At 47.4% G+C, this 24,848-nt stretch overlaps 1 protein-coding gene across 5 annotated transcripts in view; it reads right to left on the bottom strand.

Annotated features, from left to right (window-relative positions):
• The window catches only part of Eml1 (EMAP like 1), a 162,427-nt gene that overhangs the window by 105,622 nt on the left and 31,957 nt on the right, over window positions 1-24,848 (bottom strand). For 2 of the 5 annotated variants that reach the window (XM_029541177.1, XM_021201526.1), the window contains exon 1: window positions 4,598-5,044. The exons of 2 other annotated variants lie outside the window; for them this stretch is intronic. In XM_029541177.1, coding sequence (XP_029397037.1) covers window positions 4,598-4,664 — 67 coding nt within the window. In that variant the 5' untranslated portion in view covers window positions 4,665-5,044. Of the gene's footprint in view, window positions 1-4,597; window positions 5,045-17,155; window positions 17,233-24,848 lie in introns of those variants that run through there. One more of the 5 variants, XM_029541180.1, reaches the window with a different exon arrangement.

Raw genomic sequence — 24,848 nt, 5'->3', positions numbered from 1 at the left:
CACACAACAAAACCCAGAAACGCCATGTCTAGATACCCATTCACCTTATCAAGTTAAAAAGCAACGCAAAAAAAGGAAGCAGGCCTCGGTGGCACAAACGAAGATGAAGGGTCTAGAAGATCACAGAATGAGCAATCCACCTTCCTCCCCCCACCCCCCAAAAAGAAAGCAGTCTCTATGCTGTCCTGGAACTCACTAGGTAGACTAGGCTGACCTTGAACTCACAGAGGTTCACCTGCCTCCATCTCTGCCTCCCATGAGTGCTGGGATTAAAAGCATGCACCACTGTGCCCTGAAAATGGTTTATGTTAACGTTTAATCAAAAGAAGAATCTAGAAGAGGGCTCCTGGGCTTCCAACACAGGCCAATCCACTGACACATGTAGGAGATTACATTTGATTGTTACAGACCCAGAGAACAAAATGGGGGCCAGCTTTTGGCTCCATACAAGGCCGGATGGTCTGAGCTGTACAAAGGGGTAGTGAAGGCATCCATTGTCGCATGAGGTCCAGTGTACCAGGGGCAGGGCAGAGGCAGGGCGGAGGCAGGACAGGAGGGTTCTCTATTTCAGCTAGAGCAGCTACATCTGTCTGATTCCCCTTTGGAGAATCAGCTCAAAGGCCTAAGAAAACAATCAAGGCCATGAGATTACCTGCTGAGCCAAGTGTCTGCCCACTGAACTCCTGGTGAGCTGGCAGACAGAAGTATCTATGAACCCACAACTCTATTTCCTTCCTCTTCCAGTCTCTCTCGGATCTTACTATTTTATCAGCAAGTGTAAGACAAAGAGCTTGATACTTATATCTTAAAAGTCTCAAACAGGCTCATTAAAATATTAAACCCAGTGTTACCACATCACTTAGAAATTCCATTCCTAATCACCAGCCCAAGAGAAATTAAGGATGTCTGTCCACACAGAAGTGAGCATGTTGGTATAGCATTATTCATATCAGGGGGAAAAATTGTCTTAATGAAGCCCATTATTGTGCATACTTAATATATGACAATTCAAAACATCTTTGGGGGCTGGAGAGATGGCTTAGCGGTTAAGCGCGTATACTTGCAGAGGGCTTAAGTTTGAGCCCCAGCATTCAGGTCCGACAGCTCAGAAACATGCAAAAATCCAGGCGCAAGGGATCTGACACCTCTGGCTTTCACAGGCACCTGAATTCATGTCACATAACCCTCCAAGAAATGCACATATACAACAATAAAACACGTCTTTTAATAAAACATATATATATATATATCCAAAATGCATAGAGAATTAATAGTTGTCAGGGGCTAGGGTAGCAATTGCTAATGGTTACTATGGGTACTTTTTGGTGTGGTGAAAATATTTGTTTCCCAGAACTATAAAAATGAATTAATAAAAATGAAATAATGGTTGGTGAGATGGCTTACTGGGTAGAGGTGCTTGCCCCAAGACTGAGAACCTGCGCTTCACCCCTGGTGCCCACATGGTGGAAGGAGAGAGCCTACTCTTTCAAGTTGTATTCCAGCCTGAGCACACACTCACATGCTAGGGCCCACTCTCCAGAACTGTTTTCATGACAACATTAAGAAGCAGTGTGGGGGGCTAAGGAGATGGCTCAGCGGGTAAACCACACAAGCATAAAGACCTGAGTTTGAATCCCCAGCACCCACTATAAAAGTCAGGTGCAATGACACATATCTGTACCCCTGAGTTGGGGGGCAGGAGATTGCTGGTCAGCTATTCTAACCAAAACAGCCAGCCTCAGATTCCGTAAGAAAGGCCTTCTCTCAAAAGTGAGGCAGAGCGAGATAGACTCCAGATGCTAACCTCAGCCCTTCACATGCATATGCAGAGATGCATGCACCTAACTCCATTTGTGCATGCACACGTACACACACCACTCCCCCACACACACACATATCTGCACCCATATGTGCATACACATATACACCACTCCCTCATATACACATACACATATATACATGCACACATATATGCAAACACATACTTGCATACACAGCACTGCCCCATACACACACACCACACACACACCTGCACCCATATGTGCATACACACACCACTCCCCCACATACACATGCGCATACACCCATATATGCACTCACACATGTACACACACACACACACACACACACGTATTTGAGATTCCCAGATCACTTAACAAATTCTAAATATTTAGAAGAAAAAAATGTACAAGATTTCTACTTAAAAGAGTGAGCAGACTCGTAAATGATGTGCATGGACAGCCTTTTCAGGAGCCTGGAGGCTTCTGAACTTCCTAGTTGGCAGCCAGTAAAGATGAAGTACCCAGGGAACAACAGGAAACCGTTGAGAGGCAAGATTAGAAATCTTGTTGCTAAGGGGAGCATGTCTCACTGATGTGTCTCTCACCTGTACTTTGTCCTGTGGCCATCCAGTCACTGTGTGCTGCCTCTTCTGAGGATAACAGTACAGCTAAGACTTTCGAGTCCCTGTCACTTTGAAAAGCACGAGGTGAGCTGGACATAGGAAAATATGTGAGCTCACATATTACCCTGCTGGGACCTGGCCATGGGATGCAAATCTCCACTTTAAAGGGCAAAGGGCCCTCTTCCCCATGCCCCTAGTGAAATTCTCAGTGTTTCATTTAGTTCTTTTTGAGATGGCATCTCTGTGACCTGCTGCTTCAACCGAATCATTGTCGTAATTAACTGAATGGTATTCATTTATATTTTCACTTCATGAAAGCCTACTGACTAATTCCACAGCAGCACATTTGTTGCCTATGACGTCCCTGGATAACAGCCATGTCTATCCCCCAAAGTCTCTTTGGTTTTAAACTTTCGTCATTAAGGTAACCCCAGAAAATAAATACTGCAGAGCTAACTCTTCAAGGGAAACAAATTCGACAGCTGTTTGTGTGGTTTTAAAGCACCATTCTTGTTCTATTTTAGAGCTATTTGTTCTTCAGTTTGTCACCTCTGTAGCATGTAAGAGCCGGTTTTCAGCTTCCTTCCCACATCTTCATTACCAGCCCAATATCATACCAGTATCTCGAAGCTGGCAGTTGATAGAAGGCAAGAGACCAAAACACTCACAAATAAAACAACTGCATGACTGAGCTACCAAAGAACCTGGGCGTCCTCCCCTGAAGAACTGCCCCAATTAAAAACAAACAAACAAACAAACAAACAAACAAAAAACCCTGTGCCCATTTTCATACTCAAAGTCAAACTGTCAATAATATGCCCACATACGGATATGTAAAGGCTTTGTGCCTGGCTATCATTCCTTTTTTTGAGCTTCTTGCCTCTCACAACCAACACAATGAGAATCCACCAGAACCATGCTAAAGGTTGTACCTACCTTGGACAGCAAAAGTTGCTGTTTGGACATGATTGATTATCAGCCAATTAAGGAAACTATTCAAAGTGCTAATTGAAGAATCTAGTCAACCTACCCCGGAGCAAAAACATTCCCATGAGTCTACACTATAAAGTACCCCAGTGACCGGTGGAATACCAAATACAGTCTATCTGCCCCACATGAAAATCATGTGCTGAAAAACCAAGTATATATAGTCATTGAAAGAAAAAGACAAATTCCACCAAAGAAAAAACAGTATATTGAGTGAATCAACACATTTGTTCTTCTCAATGCTCAGAGATAGCTCTTGTTTGCAAACAGGTGGTACTAAACAAGAAATGTTTCCCTAGATGACAATTACAACTGCAATGTAAATTTTCTCCAGTTGTTCAAGGGTCTGGAATTGAAATTTATCCTGACTGCACTCGAGCAAATTCTGTAAAATCCGCATTTCACCCTTTAACAAACTTCTGATAAAGCAATAACTCCCAACATGCAAAAGAAAAAAAAAGTGTGGTAAACTTTTGTGCATGAATTATCGCACATCATGTTCTGATAAAATATGCAGAGCGCGGTGAAAAATCTTTCCCAACCCTGCTAGAGAGACTATAAAATCTTTACAGCATATATGATTCTATATATTTTTAAGATGCCATATTGGTAGCGGTGGTCTCCTCCCTGTAAAACCTGCCGCACACATAGTCACACACGGGGGAAAAAATCTATGATGCAGTAAACAAAATAAATAAGGTCTAACACTTTTAAGCCAGATCCACCCGGGCTCTGGAACACATTAAACCGTGATGATTCCATCCGAGTGACCCCAAAAGGATTCTGGAGGTCCATCTGCAGCCAGCCCTGCGTGCATCCTGCAAAGGTTTTGTTCCAGCAGTGATTTGTTTGCTGAGTTCTGCATCCAGCACCGTCCAAACAGATGTGAGTTTGGAAGCGAAAGAGCAACACGTCCCCGGAACGCCGAGGTTGCCCGGGCCTCCCGGCTCCAGGGCTCCCTGGCTCTCGCGCGCGCTTTCCGCCGCTGCATCCGCGGGGGCTCTGGGAACCACAGATCCGCCCTCGCCCGGAGCCCGGGGTGGTCATGGGGGAGTCCGGGAGCCCGCAGTTGGGGAGAAGCGCGGCCCCGCGGCCCCAGCACAATGCGCCGGCGGGAACCAGAGCGACTTGGCGCGGCCTCGCCCGCGGCCCGGCCTGGCCCTCGCCGCTCGGTCCCCGTGCCCCTGTCCTCCCGCCCACGCTCACCGTTGCAGAACTGCAGCAGCGAGGACGTGTCGTACAGGCTGCTATAGCTGGAGAAGCCGTCCTCCATGCTGAGGCCGGGCCGCGCCCGCTCCGGCCGCGCTCACCCACACACTGCGCCCTGCCGAGCCGCCGCGGCGCTGGCGCTGGGGCCGGCCCTGCTGTGGCTGCCGCCGGTCACCATGGCAACCCGGGCCCGCCGCCGCCGCCGCCGAAAACGAGCACCCGGCGCCCGCGCTGCCCGCGAGGGGGCGGCCTCGGTGGCATGGCCAGGAGGAGACGTGGCGGGCGGGGCGCAGAGCTGGGCGCGCCTGGGTCCCCACCCTGGTCCCCTCCTTGGTCCTTGCTTCTATAATCTACAGGCAGAATGCTACGAGGTGGGGGTGCGGGTGGGGGTGGGGGGTAAGGGGATAAAGGGTGAGAAGGCAAGGGACGCTTACAGCCCGTCCCCGGACCCCGGGGGCCCTCTTCCCCACCCTTTCTCCCCCAGGAGCTGTCCCCCCCCCAACCCCGGACAACTGCTGCTCTAAACTTGGACCATGATGGCGCTTGCCATCTACATAGCGCCTCCCACCGGGCCACTTCCAGCAAGGCGTATCCCCTGGTCTGCTTGTTCTCCAGCCCAGGGCTTGTAACTCCACAAGAACCCATGTACCTACTCCCCAAGAGGGGACCAAGGATGCAGAAAGAGGTTACCCCATCCTCCTTCCTCTGTGACCAACTCCTATGACGCTGTCACTTTAGACTAAATTGTTACAGACCCATAGATCTAGGTTCACCATCAGGGAGAGAATGTCAACTTAGGAATATTGTAAGAAACAAACCCAAGAGTAACACACCCAGACTATATATACAAGCGCTGGCTAGGTTAGCGATCTGAACCTTACTACACAGGGCTAGAAATAAAGATAATGCCAAGTGACAAGCGAGAAAGCTGGAGAGAAAGGAAGGCTTGAGCCAGAGGTGGGTTCTGTCCACTAGAGGTAAAATTCTGAACTTTTCAGTATTAACTTCCAGACCTTGAGTGCAATAGTCACGTGATAATAATGGAATAGAAAGTTATCAAGAACTTGGGAGGCAGAGGCAGGTGGATTTCTGAGTTCGAGGCCAGCCTGGTCTACAAAGTGAGTTCCAGGACAGCCAGGGCTATACAGAGAAACCCTGTCTCGAAAAAAACAAAAACAAAAAAAAACAAAAAAAAACAAAAACAAAAAAAAAAGAAAGAAAGAAAGAAAGAAAGAAAGAAAGAAAGAAAGAAAGAAAGTTATCAAGAAAACTTCCAGACCTCTCCAGGGCTCTGAGGTTTCTCACACTTCATTAGAGGACAAGGCTAGGGATGGGATCTGTCACTCTGGTCTTCAAAGATGTATTCAGAAGACAGATGTCACGCCTGGCCTCTGTCCTAGCTAAGGAGACCACACTCAGAAAACAAGGCTATTTGGTGGAAAATAAGTTGTGGGTGGAGAAAGAAAGGTTCCAGATGCTGCTGATTCAACTGTACCAGGTGGGTGAAGGAGAGCTATGCTGGCAACCGTGCAAGAAAGAGGAACGAGCCTGCTCTCAGGCGAGGAGCTTTGGCCTGATGTGAATGAGGGGCTCATGTTGCAGACTTGTGGGGAATGAGATTGGGCTGAGGGAAAGGGTCCAGACAAGAAGCCTGGAGGGGGGAGAACAAGACACTCTGGAGATGGAAGGACAAAAGAAAGACTTCAGGCATCGGTGGATGGGTGGGTTAGAGGGCTGAGGTTGGGTGTGATCTGGACAGCCAGAGTCAGGACTTGTTATCAAAAAACTCAGTGCGTTGTCAGTGCTCCAGAGACCAAACACCAAGAGCCCAGCTGATCAGAGGGAGGAAGGATGGAGGATGGGCTGTGGGCAGATCACTGTAGGACAGGCCCAGAAGGACGAGGAAGGTCAAGTCAGGGCAGCAAACCTTCCATTAGGACTCTGGCAGGTGTAGTGACAAGAACTGGGAGACCCTGGCAAAGTGATCACGGTGAACCACGGGTGAAAGTTGGCGAGCTGTTGGCATCGGAGCGGTGGCAAGGCAGAGAGGGGAATTTGGAAAGAGCAGCCAGGAAGCCAGCAGCTCAGAAGAGGAAATGGCCTCAGGAAGCAGCCAGCACAGAGCTTCCAGGAGGTTGGCACTGTCCTCCCTTCTCTGTAGAGCAGCATCTCTACAGAGGACCAGGCTAGAGAAAACCCCACATGCGTGATGGTGGCAGAGGCCTCCAGGGTACCTGCAGCATTGTGGAGAGACAATGTAGGTGGGAGGTGGATTCCTGGATCCTGCAGGTAAAGACTGGGGGTGTGTATGGTCCATGGGCAGGAAAGGAAATGAGACCAAGGATGGTTGGCAAACAGGTACAGTGAAGAGTCCTTGCTGTTCCCTAACTGGTTGGTACCTGTGGCTCCTCTGCATCTGTAAGGGAGTGAGTTTCCGAAGGGACAGATTTAATGCCAGTGTGCATTCACTCTGAGCCCTCTCATTTCCCCGGTTCCCCTCCCAACCTTTATGCTCTCTCCTTGATACTTTGCAGAAATACTTGAGGACATGCTGGATAGCTGGAATAAAAAGCTGAGCTGTGGGTCTGGGAAGATGGCCCAGTGAAGTAAGCACCTGCTGCCCAAGCATGAGGCTCTGAGTTGGAACGCCCAGGGCCATAGCGAACTGGGTGTGGTAGTTCCCACTGGCAGTCCTGGTATCCCCATGGTAAGATGGGACACAGACACGGGAAAGTGTGAGTTAATGGGCCAGCTAGCCTGGCATATTCAATACTGAACAACAAAAAGAAGCTGTGGCTCAGCCTTTACTCCTAACACTCAGGAGGCAGAGGCCAGTGAATCTCTGAGTTCAAGGCCAGGCTCGTACTCTACAGAGCAAGTTCTAGGATGGCTAGGGCTACACAGAGAAACCCTGTCTCAAAAAACCAAAATAAACAAAACAACAACAAAAGATAAGGAAGGAAGGAAGGAAGGAAGGAAGGAAGGAAGGAAGGAAGGAAGGAAGGAAGGAAGGAAGGAAAAAAGAAAGAAAGAATCTCAAAGAAAGTGAAATTGGGAACTGAGACCCAAGGTTGTCCTCCGACCTCTGTAGCACACCACCGCAGGTGCATTCCTGAACAGAGCACACCCAGTTCACTGCTAAGCAGAGCAAGAGATTTTCTTACAGGATATTATTTACAAGGGAGTGAAATTACAAATAACAGTTCATTCAGAGCCCAGGCCAGCTCCTGGGGCAGTAATGACCATGATTACACTCTTAACCTTGGGGATTAAACAGTCCTGGTTTTCCCACAATCATAAAATTTGGGTCAAAAAAAAAAAGCAAAATTTAGAATAATTAGAAGGATATACATTTAAGACAATTAGGTATAATCTAGATAGCATTTTAAAAACGATCTAAGATGTCCAAGAAAAAAAAAAACTCTTAAAAGGTTAATTGATAATGTGTGATTTTTTTTTTTTTGTGCACAAACATTTTAACAGACTATTATTCCACATCACTTTGAGATAATTTGTGACCTGAGCCCAGAAAATGTTGTCATTGTAATTAATGAGGTAGGCTTTATAGGACAATGTAACCACAGTGCTCAGTGGGATAAATACCAGCATTTGTGCAATGTGTGAAAGAGAGAGAGAGAGAAAGAAAGGAAAATGGGTGTTTTGTAGCCTTTATTCATAGAGAAACAATAAGAAATATATCACCCAGAAATGTGAGGCTATGTGTACCTATTGTTTCATTCACCATTCTCCAAAAATATCTGCCCAGTGCCAGGCACCACACTTAGGGCTGGGAATGAATGAAGCACAGAGTACACAATGCTGTTGGGGGAGGAGGAGGAGGAGGAGAAGGATGAGGAGGAGGAGGAAGAGAAGGAGGAGGAGGGAGGAGAAGAGAGGAGGAGGAAAGAGGAGGAAAAAGAAACAGATATTTCACTTTTGTGAATATGTTTAGAAGAATTGAAAGCAGATTTTTGTATACCCACATGCATGCAATGTTATGTATACCCAACAGGCAAGACAGTATTATGTATATCCACATGCATGTTAACATCATGTATATACACCTATATGTAGTGTTATGTATATTAACATGCATGTCAGCATCATGTATATCCACACACATGCCAGCGTCATGTATATCCACATGTATGTCAGCGTTAGGTAGAGCCAGAAGGTGGGGATAACCCAAGTCTGCATTGGTGATGTACTAGATAAACAAAATGTGAGCTATCACGGGCTGGAGTATGATTTCAACTTTAAAAGGAGAGGGCTTCTGACACCTGCTGCTGCATGGTTGAACTTTGAGAACATTATGCTGAGTGACTAAGCCAATCCCAAAGGATAAATACCATAGGGTTCTACTGCATGACCTTCCTAGGCTAGTCAGGATCAGAGCGGAAGTGACTGATGGGCACTGGGATGTGGGACTTAGGCAGCTGCAGCTTGCGGGGGTCACAGTCACAGTCTGGAATGATGAAAGTGTTCTAGAGGACTGGAGATGTGGTGTGGCAGCTAAGTGTGCTTGCTGAGCAAGCCTGAGGCCTGAGCTTCAGATCCCAATAACAAAAAGCTAGGTGTGGCCCCGAGCATGCCTGAAACTCCAGCAGTGAAGGAGACGGAAACTGGAGGATGCTGAACCTCAACATCTGCCAATGTAGCTGGAAAAACAGGCAAACAAACAAACAAACAAACAAACTACTGTGAGCTCCAGGCTCACAGAAACATCTTACCTTAAAGAAACAAGGCCCAGGGATGCCCAATTCCTTCCTCTGACCTCCATACAAGCTCATAAGCACATTCACACCCATGTGTATACACACACACACACACACACAAAATAAATAGATAGATAGATAGATAGATAGATAGATAGATAGATAGATAGATAGATAGATAGATAGATAGATAGATAGATAGGAGGTATACTGGCTGGTTTTGTGTGTCAACTTGACACAGGCTGGAGTTATCACAGAGAAAAGAGCTTCAGTTGGGGAAATGCCTCCACGAGATCCAGCTCTAAGGCATTTTCTCAATTAGTGATCAAGGGGGAGGGTGGGAGGGCCCATCATGGGTGGTGCCATCCCTGGGCTTGGTAGTCTTGGGTTCTATAAGAAAGCAGGCTGAGCAAGCCAGGGGAAGCAAGCCAGTAAGTAACATCCCTCCATGGCCTCTGCATCAGCTCCTGCTTCCTGCCCTGCTTGAGTTCCAGTCCTGACTTCCTTTGGTGATGAACAGCAATGTGGGAAGTGTAAACTGGATAAATCTTTTCCTCCCCAACTTGCTTCTTGGTCATAATTGCTGTGCAGGAATAGAATCCCTGACTAAGACAGGACGTATTTGGACATGAAGACAGAACACAGCATCTACAGGTAGTGTGGAGCTCCTCCCATGTCCCTCAGAGGAGGCAGCCTTCTAATCTCCAGAATCACAGACAATAGAGCTGACATCACCCGGTGTGTGGCATTTGTCATAGAAGTCAAACAGACACAGTTATCAGAGAGTCGCAATTCCAAGGACTGGTTAGTCTGCAGACTCCACTTCCAGCCCTGATATTAAAATATAAAATATGGAGTGTGGGGGGCCACAGCTATAATGGCAGCACTTCGGAGGCCGAGGGACGGATGACCATGAGTTTGAAGTCAGTCTGGGCCACCTAGTGAGATCCTGGCTCAGGAATGGCACCTGATATACACAATACAATGTAAGTAAATATATATTATACCTACGCATGATAAACCTTCTGTAAAATGAGAAACAGAGTGAGTCTTAGCATCAATAGGGAACATTACACTGTGGCTTCCTGCCTGCCTGACAATGTAGCTGTCTGTTCCACAGCATCCTGACACTGGGACATTCAGCCCCTCCCAAAGCTGAAGAATCCCAGTGACTAAATAGATTTCTTTTTTCAATCCTAGATGCCCTTGCCAAAAAAAAGAAGAAAAGAAAAGAAAATGGATCCTTTTAGGCTAGTTTATTCTGTCTGCCTGCATCGTGCCTGAAGCTTCCATGTGTGCAGAAATATCACAATATACCCAATGTGATGATCTGCCCTGTTGATGCCATTGCTCCAGGACTGAGACAAAGTAAGTTAAACTCATGCCATTTCATCCTGTCACCCACCATTACATAGGGACATAGACTTTGTGTCCCTGCCTCAAAGGCTGGTGTTGGCATCTACGATACCTGGCCACACCATGTTAGCTACAAGTCCTGATCACAGCTTTCGGTCACACCTTATACTCGAGCACTCTGGATCGGACCAGCAAGCTCTCCCTGTCCTTAGTGCCTGTTTTCCTTTCCCAGCAGCAACAAGGCTGCCCCAGCAGCAGCTCCTTTGTGGGGATCCCCATTGCATATCCCCTGCCTATCCCTGCAATTGTGTGCGTAGCTCTGACGTCAGTGTCCTCCTCTCCTGGAAAATGTGTTACAAGAAATAGAGCATCTGTAACTACCGATGAATGAAGGAATGAATGACTCCTCCAGGGAAAACATCATACGCAATACACTTTCAAATGTGGAAGAGGGCACGCATGTCCCCAGGATACCATTCTCCAGTTGGATACCTAGACATGTAGCATGGTCCATAGTTTCTAGACTCCATACCTGAAGAGAGGCCCATCCCCAACACATGAGAACCTCTCTAGCAGCGTGCTTATCCATAGCATCCAGGATACTATGTCCTTATTGACGAGGCTAAGGTTCTCATAAACTTTCTTGATGATATTGATGGTGGTGGTAATGATGATGATGATGTAGCCAAGGGGTGGATGTAAGCCCATGGCCAATCATAAACCTATCAGTCTTTTTCAAACAACTGATGTCAGATTTTTCTCCATCCGGTGCTGAACTAATTGATTCCATTTTTTCTCTAAAGACGGGATTAATCTCTATTCCTGCTGCATGTCATGTTATTGGTTTCCATCCATCATTTTAGCCCAACCAAAATCTCTTCAACTCTCAGATCTGGCATCTGACCCACAGCTCTGTGACAGGAAGTGAGTACAGAGTGAGAAATCTCCAGTGTCCCCTTCATCCTTGTTCCCCATAAGCCTGTTATCAGAGCATCTGGGGGAAGGGAGACCCCTGGGCCAACTGCTGGGGAGGCCTCCCAGAGGTACCCCTAGGTTTGTTCAATGAAAGATAAAGTTGCCCTGGCTGTGTCCTCAGCCAGCCTAGTCCTCTGAACCATCCCTGGGAGGTCAAGAATGGTCTCTCCATCACTGTCGATCTAGTCCCATGCAAAGAGGGAACGGATGGTCGACTTAATGACAACCATTCTGCCAAGCAGTTCCACGCTAGCTCTTCGCAGATCAGTTGAAAGCTTTTCTCAGCACCGATATTAATATGAAATGTATTATTGTATTTTCCAGAATCCAACTTTCCCTCCTTTTGGGGGGGGAAGGGAGAATGACCCTCTCTCCCTTTCCAGTTTTCTATAATTTCATCTGGCTAAATTAAGGACTGTCAAAAGCCAGAGACTGTGTTCTGGTAACTGAGCGACTCTTGTGGGCCCTTGTGAGATGTTTCTGCTATCTCTTCTCTTTAGGATGTTCCTCCTTAGTGGAGGAAAAAAAAAAAGACCCAGAGAGCCAAGTCCTAAATATGCAGGTCAGGATTCTGAGTCCTTGGTGACTCCGGTCCCGAGTTCAAATGTCCTGGGTCTTTATCGCTCCCCCAGCTCATCTTAGGAAGATAGCTTCTCTATTCCTCTGACTCTCAGGTAAGAAGTCGGAGAGGCGCCAACCAAGACACAGGCCGTCTTTCCTAACCTCACAGCCCCATTACAGAAAGGCTGGCCCGTTACATTCCCACAGATAATAATTGTTCATCAACTGTTTATTCAAAAACATTCTTAACAATTTGCATCCAATCAAATGAGCTCGCATGGTCCGAAGTATCTGAAGTGAACTGGAGAACTGAAAGCAATTTGCAGCTGGTTTTCTCTTTTTAAGATTTATTTTTATTTTCAAGTATGCGTACATGTGTGCATCTGTGTGTGTGTTTGTGCACAGGAGAGCAGATGCTGGCACAAGCCAGAAGAGGGTCTTGTGTACCCTGGCGCCGGTGCTGGGTACTGAACTTGGGTCCTTTGCAAGGGTAGTATGCACTTTTAACTGTTGAGCCGTCTGAAGGCAGTCTTCTATATATTTTTTAACTATGCCATCACATTGAGAAATCCTGGGGCTGTAAACATCTAAATATCCCACATACAATAACGTAGGCACCGCAGGACGTTGTACACAAACTTCAACTTACACTGTCCCAATGGGACAAGTTCATCTTGAGAACATTTAGTTGTCTGCTCCATCGTGTTGCCCATAGGCTCCGTGGCAACTCTTGGCATGCTACAGGCTGACCACTGAGACGATCGGCTAACATCAGAGCCACGCTCACCACAGTGGGCCTGGGACAGCCAGGTTCCTGCCTATGTCCTGGCAAATGTCCAGTTGTCTCCCTTTGACTTGCTTAAGTATTCCGGTGAGGATAATAGATTGTGTGGTCATTCCAGCTAGAGTGGAAGGGTTGGGAATCCGTCCACATTGTGCACTGGGAGACAAGGTTGATATCCATATGCGCATATTTAAAATGCGAAGCAATAGAGTTTCGAAAAAATGCAGTGAAGTTACTCGAGATCTGGATTTTTATCAGGAAAGTCAAGAGATAGATCCATTTATGGGTTAGCTTGGGACTTGCCACCAAGCTCCTACAAGCTTGCTCATCTTAGCGGAGCTGTCTAGAGTGATGTGGAGAGGGGGATCCACAGAACACAGAGTCCAAACATGTGGGTAGAGGTCAGAGGTCAACCCTAGGTGTCATTCTCCAAGCACTATCTATCTACCTTGTGCTTTGGAGACAGGGTCTCTCACTAGCCTGGGGCTTCACAAGTAGCCAGGCTGGCTGACCAGGAGCTTCTGAGTCCAGTGTTGTGATTCCAAGTTTGACTCCTCGCTGGGTTCATTTTTGTGGATGCTGGGAAACAAACTCAGGTTCTCATGCTTGTATAGTGAGCACAGTGCCAACTGAACCATCTCCCTTGCCTTCCATGTGAACATTTGAGTCTTACTTCCCCAGTATCTTTGTGTGTGTGTGTGTGTGTGTGTGTGCCTGTGTGTGTGCTCTCAGTGTGTTGATTCCTTCACACACCCCACCTAGAGCTATCTGTGGAATTGTCTTCTGAGAGTGATGGCAGGAGAAGAGGTGCAGGTCTCCATTGAATAGGCCTTTCATTTGAATAAGAACTGTGGAGATGACGGGCTCTGGGCCTTTTCTCTTAGGCACAAAACTCTAAAGTCTGTGATAATCAATCAACTTTCAACTGCACCTGAATGAAATTATGGGAGAAAGGTCCATGGTGGCTAAAGGCTCTCAACCAAGGACCCCATGGTAAATCTTCCATAAGGAAAATATTCCTACACAGTGTGTCAATGTGTAAATATGTCTGTATGTTGGCCAATCTGGTGAGAAGTGTGCTTTTCAGCAGGACAGGTGGCTTGAGGACAAGTCTATAGATAACCTGTCAATGTGTGAGAAGAGAAAATCCCAGTGTGACTGCATTACTAATAATATTACTAATAGTTATTAGTAGTGATAGGAATTTCTAAGAACAATAAACTAGAATTCACTCTTATGCTAGGTCCTTAATTGCATTGTATTGCTTATGATATAGCAATGAAATGCTGGCTGAAGGCTGGAGAGACCTCAGCAGTTAAGAGTTCTCCCAGAGGACCCAGATTCAACTCACAGAATCCACATAGCAGCTTATAATGGTCTGCAACTCAAATTCCAGGGGACCTGATACCCTCTTCTGGCCTCTGAGGGCACCAGTCACACACATGATATACAGACACACAGGCAGACAAAATAACAATACACATACAATAAAGTAAATAAATCTTTTTTAAACACCCAACTATTTCCAACAGATGTGACAACAATGAGCCTGTATCCATTCTGGGGACTCTGCACCAATGAATTTCACAGGACTTTAGACTTCCTCCATTTACAGAGACATTACCATCTCTGTCCTTCCATCTCTAGGGCAGCTGATTGCATATGCACATGCAGTTGACCCTTGGTTATGTGCAGGAGATACTCTCGGGACCCCTTTACCAACACCAAAGCCCACACATGCTCAGGAATCCTGAATAGAGAGCCACAGGGTTTCCCAGACCTGATGTATATGCACCGGTTAACTGTTTGAGCCCAGCACAGAGGACGAGAGCTCTACCACTGATTTCCGCCCCCAACCCCGTGCTTATGCCACATAGAGATGATGGCTAAACATAGCCTAACAATATCAATGATGCATAAAGAGCCGTGATGCTGGATTATTTGGAGGATCCTCTACATTGGTCTTTTGATGATCATTTCCCCCTGATAGGTGGTTGACTGAATCCACTGAATCCACAGACACAGGTGTTCCACTTATGTATGGGAATAGTTATGTCACCTGCTAAGACTATTTTTGACAGTAGGGCATTTTATTGTGCCATTTAAAGCAGCAGAAAAAAAAAATTCTCAAAAGAGAGGCATAGTTTAGAAAGCCCGTCTGCTTCAGTTGGAAGAGTGCACACATAAACTATAGCATAAAACCTGCTATTCCTCCCAAAGGCTGCTCTTTGCATCGGAATTGTTCACAGTATCTCTCTCTCTCTCTCTCTCTCTCTCTCTCTCTCTCTCTCTCTCTCTCTTTTTAAAAAGATAGTTTCTCTGTATAGCCCTGGAGTTTTCTCGGTAGATCAGGCTGACCCTGAACTCAGAGATCTACCTGCCCCTGTTTTCCGAGTGCTGGGATTAAAGGTGTGTGCCACTAAGCCCAGCTTCACATGTTACCCGTTCTAAGTGAACCTGCTCAGCAGTTCATCCATAATTCTTCTTGCCATCCCAGAACCTACGCTATAGGTGATAAAAAAGAGACTGAGGAGTTAATGTGCACACTAGGCTCTCTGTCTCGAATATTATATTTAATTATATTAAGAACATAGCCTGCTGACAGAATGTATCTTCCACACTGTCAAAGCCCAACTCTAGTCCCTCCTCAGTGACGTGCAGAGGGACCTGGGCCTGCCAACTCACAGGAGTGAGGCTAGGTTAATCTTGTTGGTGGCCTGGAACTTACCATACCTGTTGTGTGTCAGTCTACCTGCCTGAAAAATGGGCCACATACTGTTCTTTGGGCTTGCCCCCACTTCCCATCTCACACTGGACTTACGTCTCCCTCTGCCCCCTCTTTCCTCAAGGCCCTCTGTCCTCCCCTCTGCACATCCCCCTTCTGCTGCTGAGCTCCTCGGCGCCCAGGACCTGTCCATGATGGCCCTTGTGTGTCTGCTTTAGGCTCTGTACTCCCTAGGAACCGAGACTAGACCCTCTAGATGCCTGGGAGCTAGAGACTGGTCCCAGTCGGATTGCACCATCATGCCTAGAGCACGCCTGATGAAGATGGGGACTGTGGTCACCTCTTGGGCCGTGTCCCCATGGAAGCTGTGTTGTTGACTCCAGGATGGTACTCAGTAGATCACAGAATGAGAAAAAAAAAAACAAAAAAAAAAAACACTCCCCCTCCCCCCTTTACCAGTAAAGCTCTTTATGTTACTGGACTGGTTTCCATTTTAAACTAATTAGTAAACTGCATTTTGGCTCTTTAACTGGCTAGCTTAAATTTAGCTCATCTTTTCCCTTAAAGCCAAGCTGTCGGTGAGGTCTGCGAGATTTGCAATTAAAATCCTAACTCATTTCCAAGAGAACGCAAGCCTACCCCCACCCACACCTCCACCCCACCTCCATCTTTCCTGTCTTCAGTTTTGGCCCCACCAGGGAGGGACCCAAGTGGACAGAGCAGACCATCCCTAACTAGCAGAGAATCCACGAGCCAAGTCAACGCCCTCGGTTGCCTCCCAAACAAGCAGGACCCATGCAAAGGGTCTCTCAGGGGAGCAGCTGAGCCACTGTCCTCTACGGGATCCCAGTGGGGTTACTAAAGGTTTGCAGCAACCTCCTTAGGACTACCAATGTAGAGCTATCAGGAGTCCCCTGGTGTGCCAGCCATGATACGCTTCCGTTGCTGAACATAGGGGTGGATCCTGTGAGGTCTCAGTAGAACAACAGTCTGAGTGCAGGAGAGAAAGGCATATGTGGGGGGAAGGGAGACAACATATAAATACAGAATACAACACAGTCATCATGGCCAACCAGAACACTAGAGGGGAGGCTGGGTCCCTCTGGGTTCCCAGGGTATCTAAGAACACCTGGTGAGGAATACAGATAGCGATGAAGACTTTGGTCACCAGCCCTGCCCTGTCTATGACCGGAGCCATTCTGAGAACTGGAGAGAGTCCCCTGGCCCCAGATTCTCACCTTGCAGACCCCCAGCCCACACCTCTGCACATTGCCAAGATCCTGCTCTCTCTCCTGCCCTGCTCCCTGGAGCCACGCCAGAGGCTCTTCTGTCCAAGCCCTTCCTGGCCTCCATGCATGGTTCAGAGGCTCCCGCCACAGCCCAGCATCCCAGCCCCAGGTAGGTCCAGATGAAGTATAGGAGTGCCAGTAGATGCTCACCCAACCTTCTCGGAGCACAAGACAGACACCGAGCCTGGTCCTCCCTGTGCGAGCCACCCGGCTGTCCCTCCTCCAAAGGGAGCCTGGAGGCAGAGCAGACAATGAGCAGACTGTCCCTCTCATGTCCTCCTAGCCGTCAGCAAAGCCATCCATTACGCAAGCTCTAATGAGACCCCCAGACCCCCAGAACTGCTCCAGGAACGGGGTAGGGTCTTGGGGAGGGGGGCAGTCACCTCAGCCAGCCAGCTCCTCTTCCCATCCAGGCTCCTGCTTTCTGCCACAAGACCTTGTGTAACTGGGAGGTGGTATGTAGGGCAGATGGGGCTGCCTCAGGGGGCCGCCTGCACTTAGTGAAATGAGCTCTGGGGCCTGGGAATTCTATTGAACAGAGAGGACTCTGGGAGTGAGGCCTGTACCTCTGCAGTCAGATAATTATTCTGGGGAAATCTGGAACCCTTTGTTCTCTCGGCAGCTTGGTCCCGAGAGGTGCCCTCCCTCCGTGGAGCTGATGCAGGGGCTTTGGAAGCTTCTGGGTCCTTCCAGCCTAGCCTCCTAGGGTGCCAGCTAGGTCGGGGCTCCAGGTGCATGCCCATGGACTAGTGAGGAACACATATGTCAAATGTGTCAGGAAAGGAAACATGTTTCCTTTAGGGACTCTGCCTTCTTAGGTTGTTCATCTGGCATTTGGAATGACAGAATAAACTTCCTAGGGCCAGCAAGATAGCGTGCTAGGTAAAGGCACTTGTGGCTAAGCCTGGAGAGCCTGTGTTTGAGTCTCTGGACACACACAGTAAGAGAACCGACTCCCACAAACTGTCCTCTTTCTTCTACATGTGCACTGTGGTAGATGTGCGCAAGTGTGCATGCACACACACTAAATTACCATAGTAAAACTTTAAAGATAATAACTCTCCTCTTAGGAAACCACAGTTAGAGGTGGTGGGTGTCACTATTGCACAGCCACACTTAAATAGCAAAATAAGATGCTAGCCTTTTGGGGGCTGGAGAGATGGCTCAGTGGTTAAGAGCACTGACTGCTCTTCCAGAGGTCCTGAGTTCAATTCCCAGCAACCACATGGTGGCTCACAACCATCCGTAAATAGATTCGGCGCCCTCTTCTGGAGTGTCTGAAGACAGCTACAGTGTACTTACATATAATAAATAAATCTTTAAAAAAAAAAAAAAAAAAAAAAGATGCTAGCCTTTTGTTGCTGCCTTGAGAGAGAGTGTGTGTGTGTGTGTGTGTGTGTGTGAGAGAGAGAGAGAGAGAGAGAGAGAGAGAGAGACAGAGACAGAGACAGAGACAGAGACAGAGAGAGAGACAGAGAGACACATAGAGAGAGTATATATGTATGACAGAGAGAGAGTGTGTGTGTGAGGGAGAGACAGAGAGACAAAGAGACAGGAGAGGGTATGTGTTTGTGTGTATGTAAGAGAGAAAGACTGTGTGTGTGTGTGTGTGTGTGTGTGTGTGTGTGTGTGTATGTGACAGAGAGAGAGAGAGACAGAGAGAGAAAGACAGAGTGTGTATATGTGACAGAGAGACACACACAGAGAGAGACAGAGAAAGCACTAAGATTTGTGTTTGTGTGTGACAGAGACAGAGAGAGTGTGTATGTATGGGAGGGGGGAGTCAGGAAGAGAGAGTGTGTATGTATGGGAGGGGGGAGTCAGGATCTTACACACACAAAAAAAATCTTTGAATTGTTTCAATTGAGGAATGAACTCCAAGTGACTTAGGGTTCTGGTCACTGTAGGCCCCAGAAGAAGGTATGGGACACCACGGTTGGGCACCCTGCTTCTGGGACAGCCCAAGACTATTCCATAGTAGCTCAGAATGCAAAGCCCTGTGGGCTGTGGGTGGGGAGGGTCGGAATTGCATTTCATTCACTGAGTGCCTCGTTAGGAGCACCTGCTCCTTGTCTATCATGCTAGAGAGCACCACGGGTCACACAGGAGTTGTGACCCACTAATGGCCCATAAAATCAATTTAGCAGAGACTAAGAGGGCCAGCCACAACCCAAAATATGTGGAACCAAGCAGAAAAATATCAGAATATGCCCAGGAAGCTAGGGAAAAATGTGAAGTCAGAGGTCTTTGTGTCCCTTGCTATGAACAAGATCGTCCACAGGCACCGTCAGAACACAGACTCTGGACCAAGTAGTAAGGAACACCCAAGGCCTTGAAGTTAACAACCACAGTCAGGGCTTGGCACACCACCCCGCCAACAAAACACAGTGCAACTGCCTTTGAATTCTTATACCCAGGGACAGCACCGCACCGCTCTCAGTCCTGGCCAGGGTGGCTTCTCCGTGAATTGATCAGCAGTTAATGTAGAGATCCACAACTGGCCAAAGCTCTGAGATTAGACTGCTGAGAGCCCAGCCCTAAATGGGACACCTACATCAACACCCAAGGCTCGATGAACATCTCAGAAGAGGGAACAGCTGGAGAACAGGAGCAGTTCGAGAAGCACCACCTTCTGGGGATGGCGTGGCCAGGGCAGCCAGGAATTCTCAGAAGCCATGGACACCTGCACCAGGCACGTAGTTAGATGGGGCCTGTCAACATTATAGCATGGAATCAGGGAGAGGGTCCTGAGGCCCCAGCCCTAGATACGAAACTTTGGGGATTTAACTATGGCTGCTGGGGGAGGGGGAGGGAGAGGGGCATCATTTTCTTCAGAGGAGGAGCTGTGCAGAAGTTGCCTGTGACTGAAAAGCCATCACTATCCCATGTGTCCATGTAAGCAGCTCTACTTAACACCAAGCCACACAGACACACAGACACACACACACACACAGACACACACACACACACACACACACACACACACACACGGGGGTGGGGGAGAGAAAACACATTAAAGCGGGAACAGGGGTTGATGGGAAGAGGAGGTTCAGTGGCATTGCATGAGCATGCATGCACGTGTGTGAGTGTGTGCGTGATTGTACATGTATGTGTGAAATAATAAATTTAAAGAAAATTTCAAGAGGCACTAGGTACGGTGGCACAGCCCAATTCCAGCACTCAGGAAGCAGAGACAGGCAGATCTTTGAGTTCAAGGCCAGTCAGAGCTACACAGAGAAACCCTGCCTCAAAAAATAGCCCCCACCCCAAAAGAGGGGACAGACATTTCTGAGAAGAAACCCACACGTAGTGAACCTCCCATTTTTGACACTTTGCCTTGAGGCCAAACACATCTGTGAGGTAATGCAACTAAATTTCCAAGAGATGACCTGCTGGCCTTCCATCCAGCAGAATCAGGAGGAGGGAGAGAGGAGGGAGAGAGGAGGGAGAGGTGATCCAAGAAAGGGCGGAGACAGAGAAACAGAACCTCAGATCCTGTGTGTGAGTCCTGCCAGGTCCTCTGGCTGATCACGCATCCTCTGACACGTATTAAAATCTTAAGCAAGATGTGAGCCCCAAGCCACCATAGAGGTCAGAGTCTGAAGTTTCTGTCTGACCAAGTTAACTAACAAAAAAACCGTCAACACTTGGGGCTGAAGAGATGGCTCAGCAGTCAGGTCTGCTCTTCCAGAGGACCCAGGTTCCGAATACCCTGCCATCCAGTGCCAGGGGTGCCAGGACCCTCTCCAGGCCTCTGCAGGGACCCACACCTATGGCACTCTCTCTCTCTGTCTCTCTGTCAATCTCTGTACCTCTGCCTCTCTCTGTTTCACTGTATCACTGTCTTTCTGTTTCTATCTCTCTGTCTCTATCTCTCTGTCTCTATATCTCTGTCTCTGTCTCTCTGTCTCTCTGTCTATCTCTCTGTGTCTCTCTGTCTCTCTCTCTATCTCTCTGTCTCTCTCCCACCTCTTTCCTCCTCTCTCTGCAGGAAAAGCAACTCAGTTTTAAGGAAGAACTCAGGTAGCACACATCAATTCTAAAATGACCCATATACTAAAATTAATCTGATAAGAACTTTAAAGTAGCTATTGTATCAAATGTTTTCACTAAGATAAAATTTTACATAATCAATATAAAGATAACACATCTCAACGAAGAAATATAAAATATAATAGTGAACTAATTGTTCATAATGACCCAAAAATGGAAGAAAAAAAAACCCTCAATGCCTACCATCTGATGAATGGGTAAAAAAAAAATGTGTTATGTCCATATAATGAACTATTACTCAGCCACAAAAACGAAGTATGGATATAAGCCACAACACAGGCAAAGTTGAAGCATTACATTAAACAAAGATGGCAGACACTAAACACTTAATAGTGTATGATTCCTGTTGGGGCATAGCAGAGTTTCACCATGAAATGTTCTTCACACTTCATGAGTGTGAACACTTGGTCCCCACAGCTGCTCTGAGAGGCTGTGGAACCTTCAGGACATAGGGCTTAGCTAGTAGATACAAGCCATAGGGTGGGCTTAGATCTAGCTCCTGGCTCCTGACCCTCTGAGATGCAGTAGGTTGTCACAGCGCCAAGAGTGGAGCCCCAGCCATCATGCCTTCTCCTCCATGATAAGCTGCATCCCCTTTATCCAGGAACCAAAACAAACCCCTCCTCTTTTAGGGTGATGGTGTTGGGTATTCTGTCCTAGTGACAGGGAGAGCTGTAGTACACAAGCACACAGGGCTGTTGAAAGCAGGCAAATCCACAAAGACTAGGAATGAGCAGAGAGAAGCCATGAGGAAGACAGAAAACAACAGTAAAGCAAGATGTCGCCCCCTTTACCCCCACTTTGACCTACAATAAGGGATTTTGTATTATTTTGAGAAAGACTTTAGCATTTTGCAAACATCCTGCATTTTCTCAAGCGATTCTCATTCTCCACCCCGGTTTACAGAGAAAGAAACTGAGGTTTAGAAAGGATGCCTCGCCCAACAAGAATGACTGGCAAGTACCGGAACTAGGCCCGGCTCCCATCCATGAGCCCTGCCTTGTAGTCAGTCCCTCTCAGCTGTAGCAAGCTCCATTACAGAACCCCTCTTCTTTGAAATCTAAACTCATGGCCACTTTCCACTGAAGTCCAGGCTTGGCTGTGGAAATATGAAGTAAACTCTGAAGTTTCTCCCCAAGCCTTCTTCTCACATGGTCGCCATGGTGATGGGAAAATATTATGCAGTGGAGGAATTATGGGAATATGAATCAGCAGAAGCCAGGAGAGAGAGACCTCTGGGAAGCGGGGACTCCCAGTGGACATGCAGCCTTTTCAAAGTAAAGCCCTAAGATGATGGATTGGCCTTCGCTTCCTGGAGAAGCCAGCGCCAGGCTTACTGCATTAGTGGATGACCTGTGCGCTCCCTGCAAACACTCACAAGAAAAGCAATGGCCGTTTATTAGTGTGATTGCTGCCTGGCAACACAGAGTTATGGAAATCTGCTGGCTCCATTAAATTTTAAACATCACTCCTCGCCAAGTGAAACAAATTACTGATATTGGGTTGGGTAGACATTTAATGTTGTCCGGTAGGATGTCAATGGTGAAGAGCTGAAGCCAGGTTTGGGGGCATCCTGTGTTGGAGTTGCTGGGATGGAATGCCCAGGTGAGGCTGTGGCTGGTAAACCCTCCCCCAAAACAGAACACCCATCTAAATGTGATTTTTTTTTTAAAGTTACCAATTGAGTTCCTTGAGTAATTAAAAAAATAAATAAAATTCTAATATGAACCAGCAATCCCACTTCTAGATATACACCCAAAAGAACTAGAAGCAGGGATGAGTCCCCATTTGTGTTCATGGTAACCCCATCCACAGTAGCCAAGGGTGGGAACAGCCCAAGTAGCCACAGATGGATGAGTGGGTACCCCGTCCCGCCTGTACACAGGGAGTCTACTGAATCTTGGCTCATGGCAACGCTCGCTACAACATAAATGAACCCAGAGGATGCCACACTGAGTAAAAGAAGACAGAGGCAAGGACAGAAGGTAGGATGGTAATTACTAGAGCCTGGGTGTCAGAGGGGACGGGTGGTTGGTTAATGGGGACAGTTCACACGTCTGAGAAGTGACCTCGGTTCTGGAAATTGGTGGTGGGGACAGTTCACACTTCCGAGAAGTGACCTCGGTTCTGGAAATTGGTGGTGGGAACGGCCTTAATTGTACTGAGCGTATTTCCACCGGGCACTTAGACATGGTCGAGATAGCTGGGGCTTGTGGAGAGAATCTCTTGTGCACTGTGTAAAACCATTCACCTGTCAATAAAAACGCCTATGGCCAATGAGCTAAGACAGGAGTTCCATCAGAGAGAGAGAGAGAGAGAGAGAGAGAGAGAGAGAGAGAGAGAGAGAGAGAGAGAGAGTTAGATGGTTAGATGGAGAGCTTCGCCCTGGAATGCTGAAGGAGGCAGACACATAAACCTGAGGACAGGTGTGACTGGTGGAGGAAGGTGGACTAGATTAACCCAGATTATTGAGACATTCGCCAGTCTGGGAACCGAGCAGAAGCTTAGGCCTGAGCATTTACTCATCAAATATTAAGTATCAGAGTCATTATTTCTGGGAACAAAGTAATCGGGAGGAAAAGCTTACAGTCACAAGCACGGATATGTATTTCACCATCTTAATAAACTGCTTATTACGGCTGAGGGGGAGCTCAGTTTTCAGAGTGCTTGCCTACTGGGCAAAAGGCTCTGGGTTCATTCCCAACACCACATAAACTGGGAGCGGTACCTGACTGTGACCTCAGCACTCAAGAGAAAGTCCAAAAGTTAAGGTCATCCTTAGCTACATAGTGAGTTTGAAGCTAGCCTGAGCTACATTAGATGCTGTCTCAAAAACAGATGGGAGGGGAAGGAAAGGAAACTGCCAACAGAGAAATGGATAATACAATAATTATTCAGGCATCTCTATGCATCTCTGAATATTGGCTTGGACCCATTACTAGCCAGACCACGGGTCTCCCAAGCAAGCATAAAGCACATTTCATCAAAGCATTAGGTGGTGAGGGCAGCATCTCACCAAGAAGTCATCAACACTGCTTCTAAATAATGTATCAGCCAGACCATAATGGGGCATGCCTTCAATCCCAGCACTCAGGAGGCAGAGGCAGGTGGATATCTGTGAATTTGAGGTGGCAAAGGTTGAAGGATCTCCATGCATTTAATGCCGGCCAGAGCTACACAGTCTCTCTCTCTCTCTCTCTCTCTCTCTCTCTCTCTCTCTCTCTCTCTCTCTCTCTCTTTCTCCACACACACACCACAGAACTACAGCTTGAGGCTTATAATTATGCTAAGGACCACCCAATGGCAGGGGCTATCTACTGGCCCCAAAGCTAAAGACAGACACTCATCCTGATATCGGAGCATAAAACGGTCACCAGCAGACTGAGAAATCAAGACTAGCTGTCACAGAGGGACTACTTACTTCCTTTTCACTTAATCAAAGGACAGGAGGCATAGCTTCTGCCCTCAGGAATCCTACCTTTCTGGGTAGAATGCAGTTTTCACGCCCATCTCAATAAAAGCCTGGTGGACAGACACTGGACTCTGGGTTCTCACTCTCTCTGGCATACCAGCCTTAATTCTCCACAGTGTATCCACTCTCCCTCTCTCATCCCTTCCCACGGCCTTGGACTTATTATCTGGGAATGGTCTGTGAGGAGTCATCCCTAATCTTGGGTCCAAGGTAAGTCTCAGTTCTCTAAGCACAGTACCTTGGCCACAGAGAGCACACCCTGCATTTCCTGTAACTAATGTGGCAAGTCCTGCCTGCTCCCTCCTGACACACTAACTG

This window comes from Mus pahari, chromosome 7 (assembly GCF_900095145.1).
Source record: "Mus pahari chromosome 7, PAHARI_EIJ_v1.1, whole genome shotgun sequence".
Taxonomy (NCBI): domain Eukaryota; kingdom Metazoa; phylum Chordata; class Mammalia; order Rodentia; family Muridae; genus Mus; species Mus pahari.
Note: the sequence above shows the minus strand (reverse complement) of the source record. Positions and strands in the feature narration are given on the sequence as shown.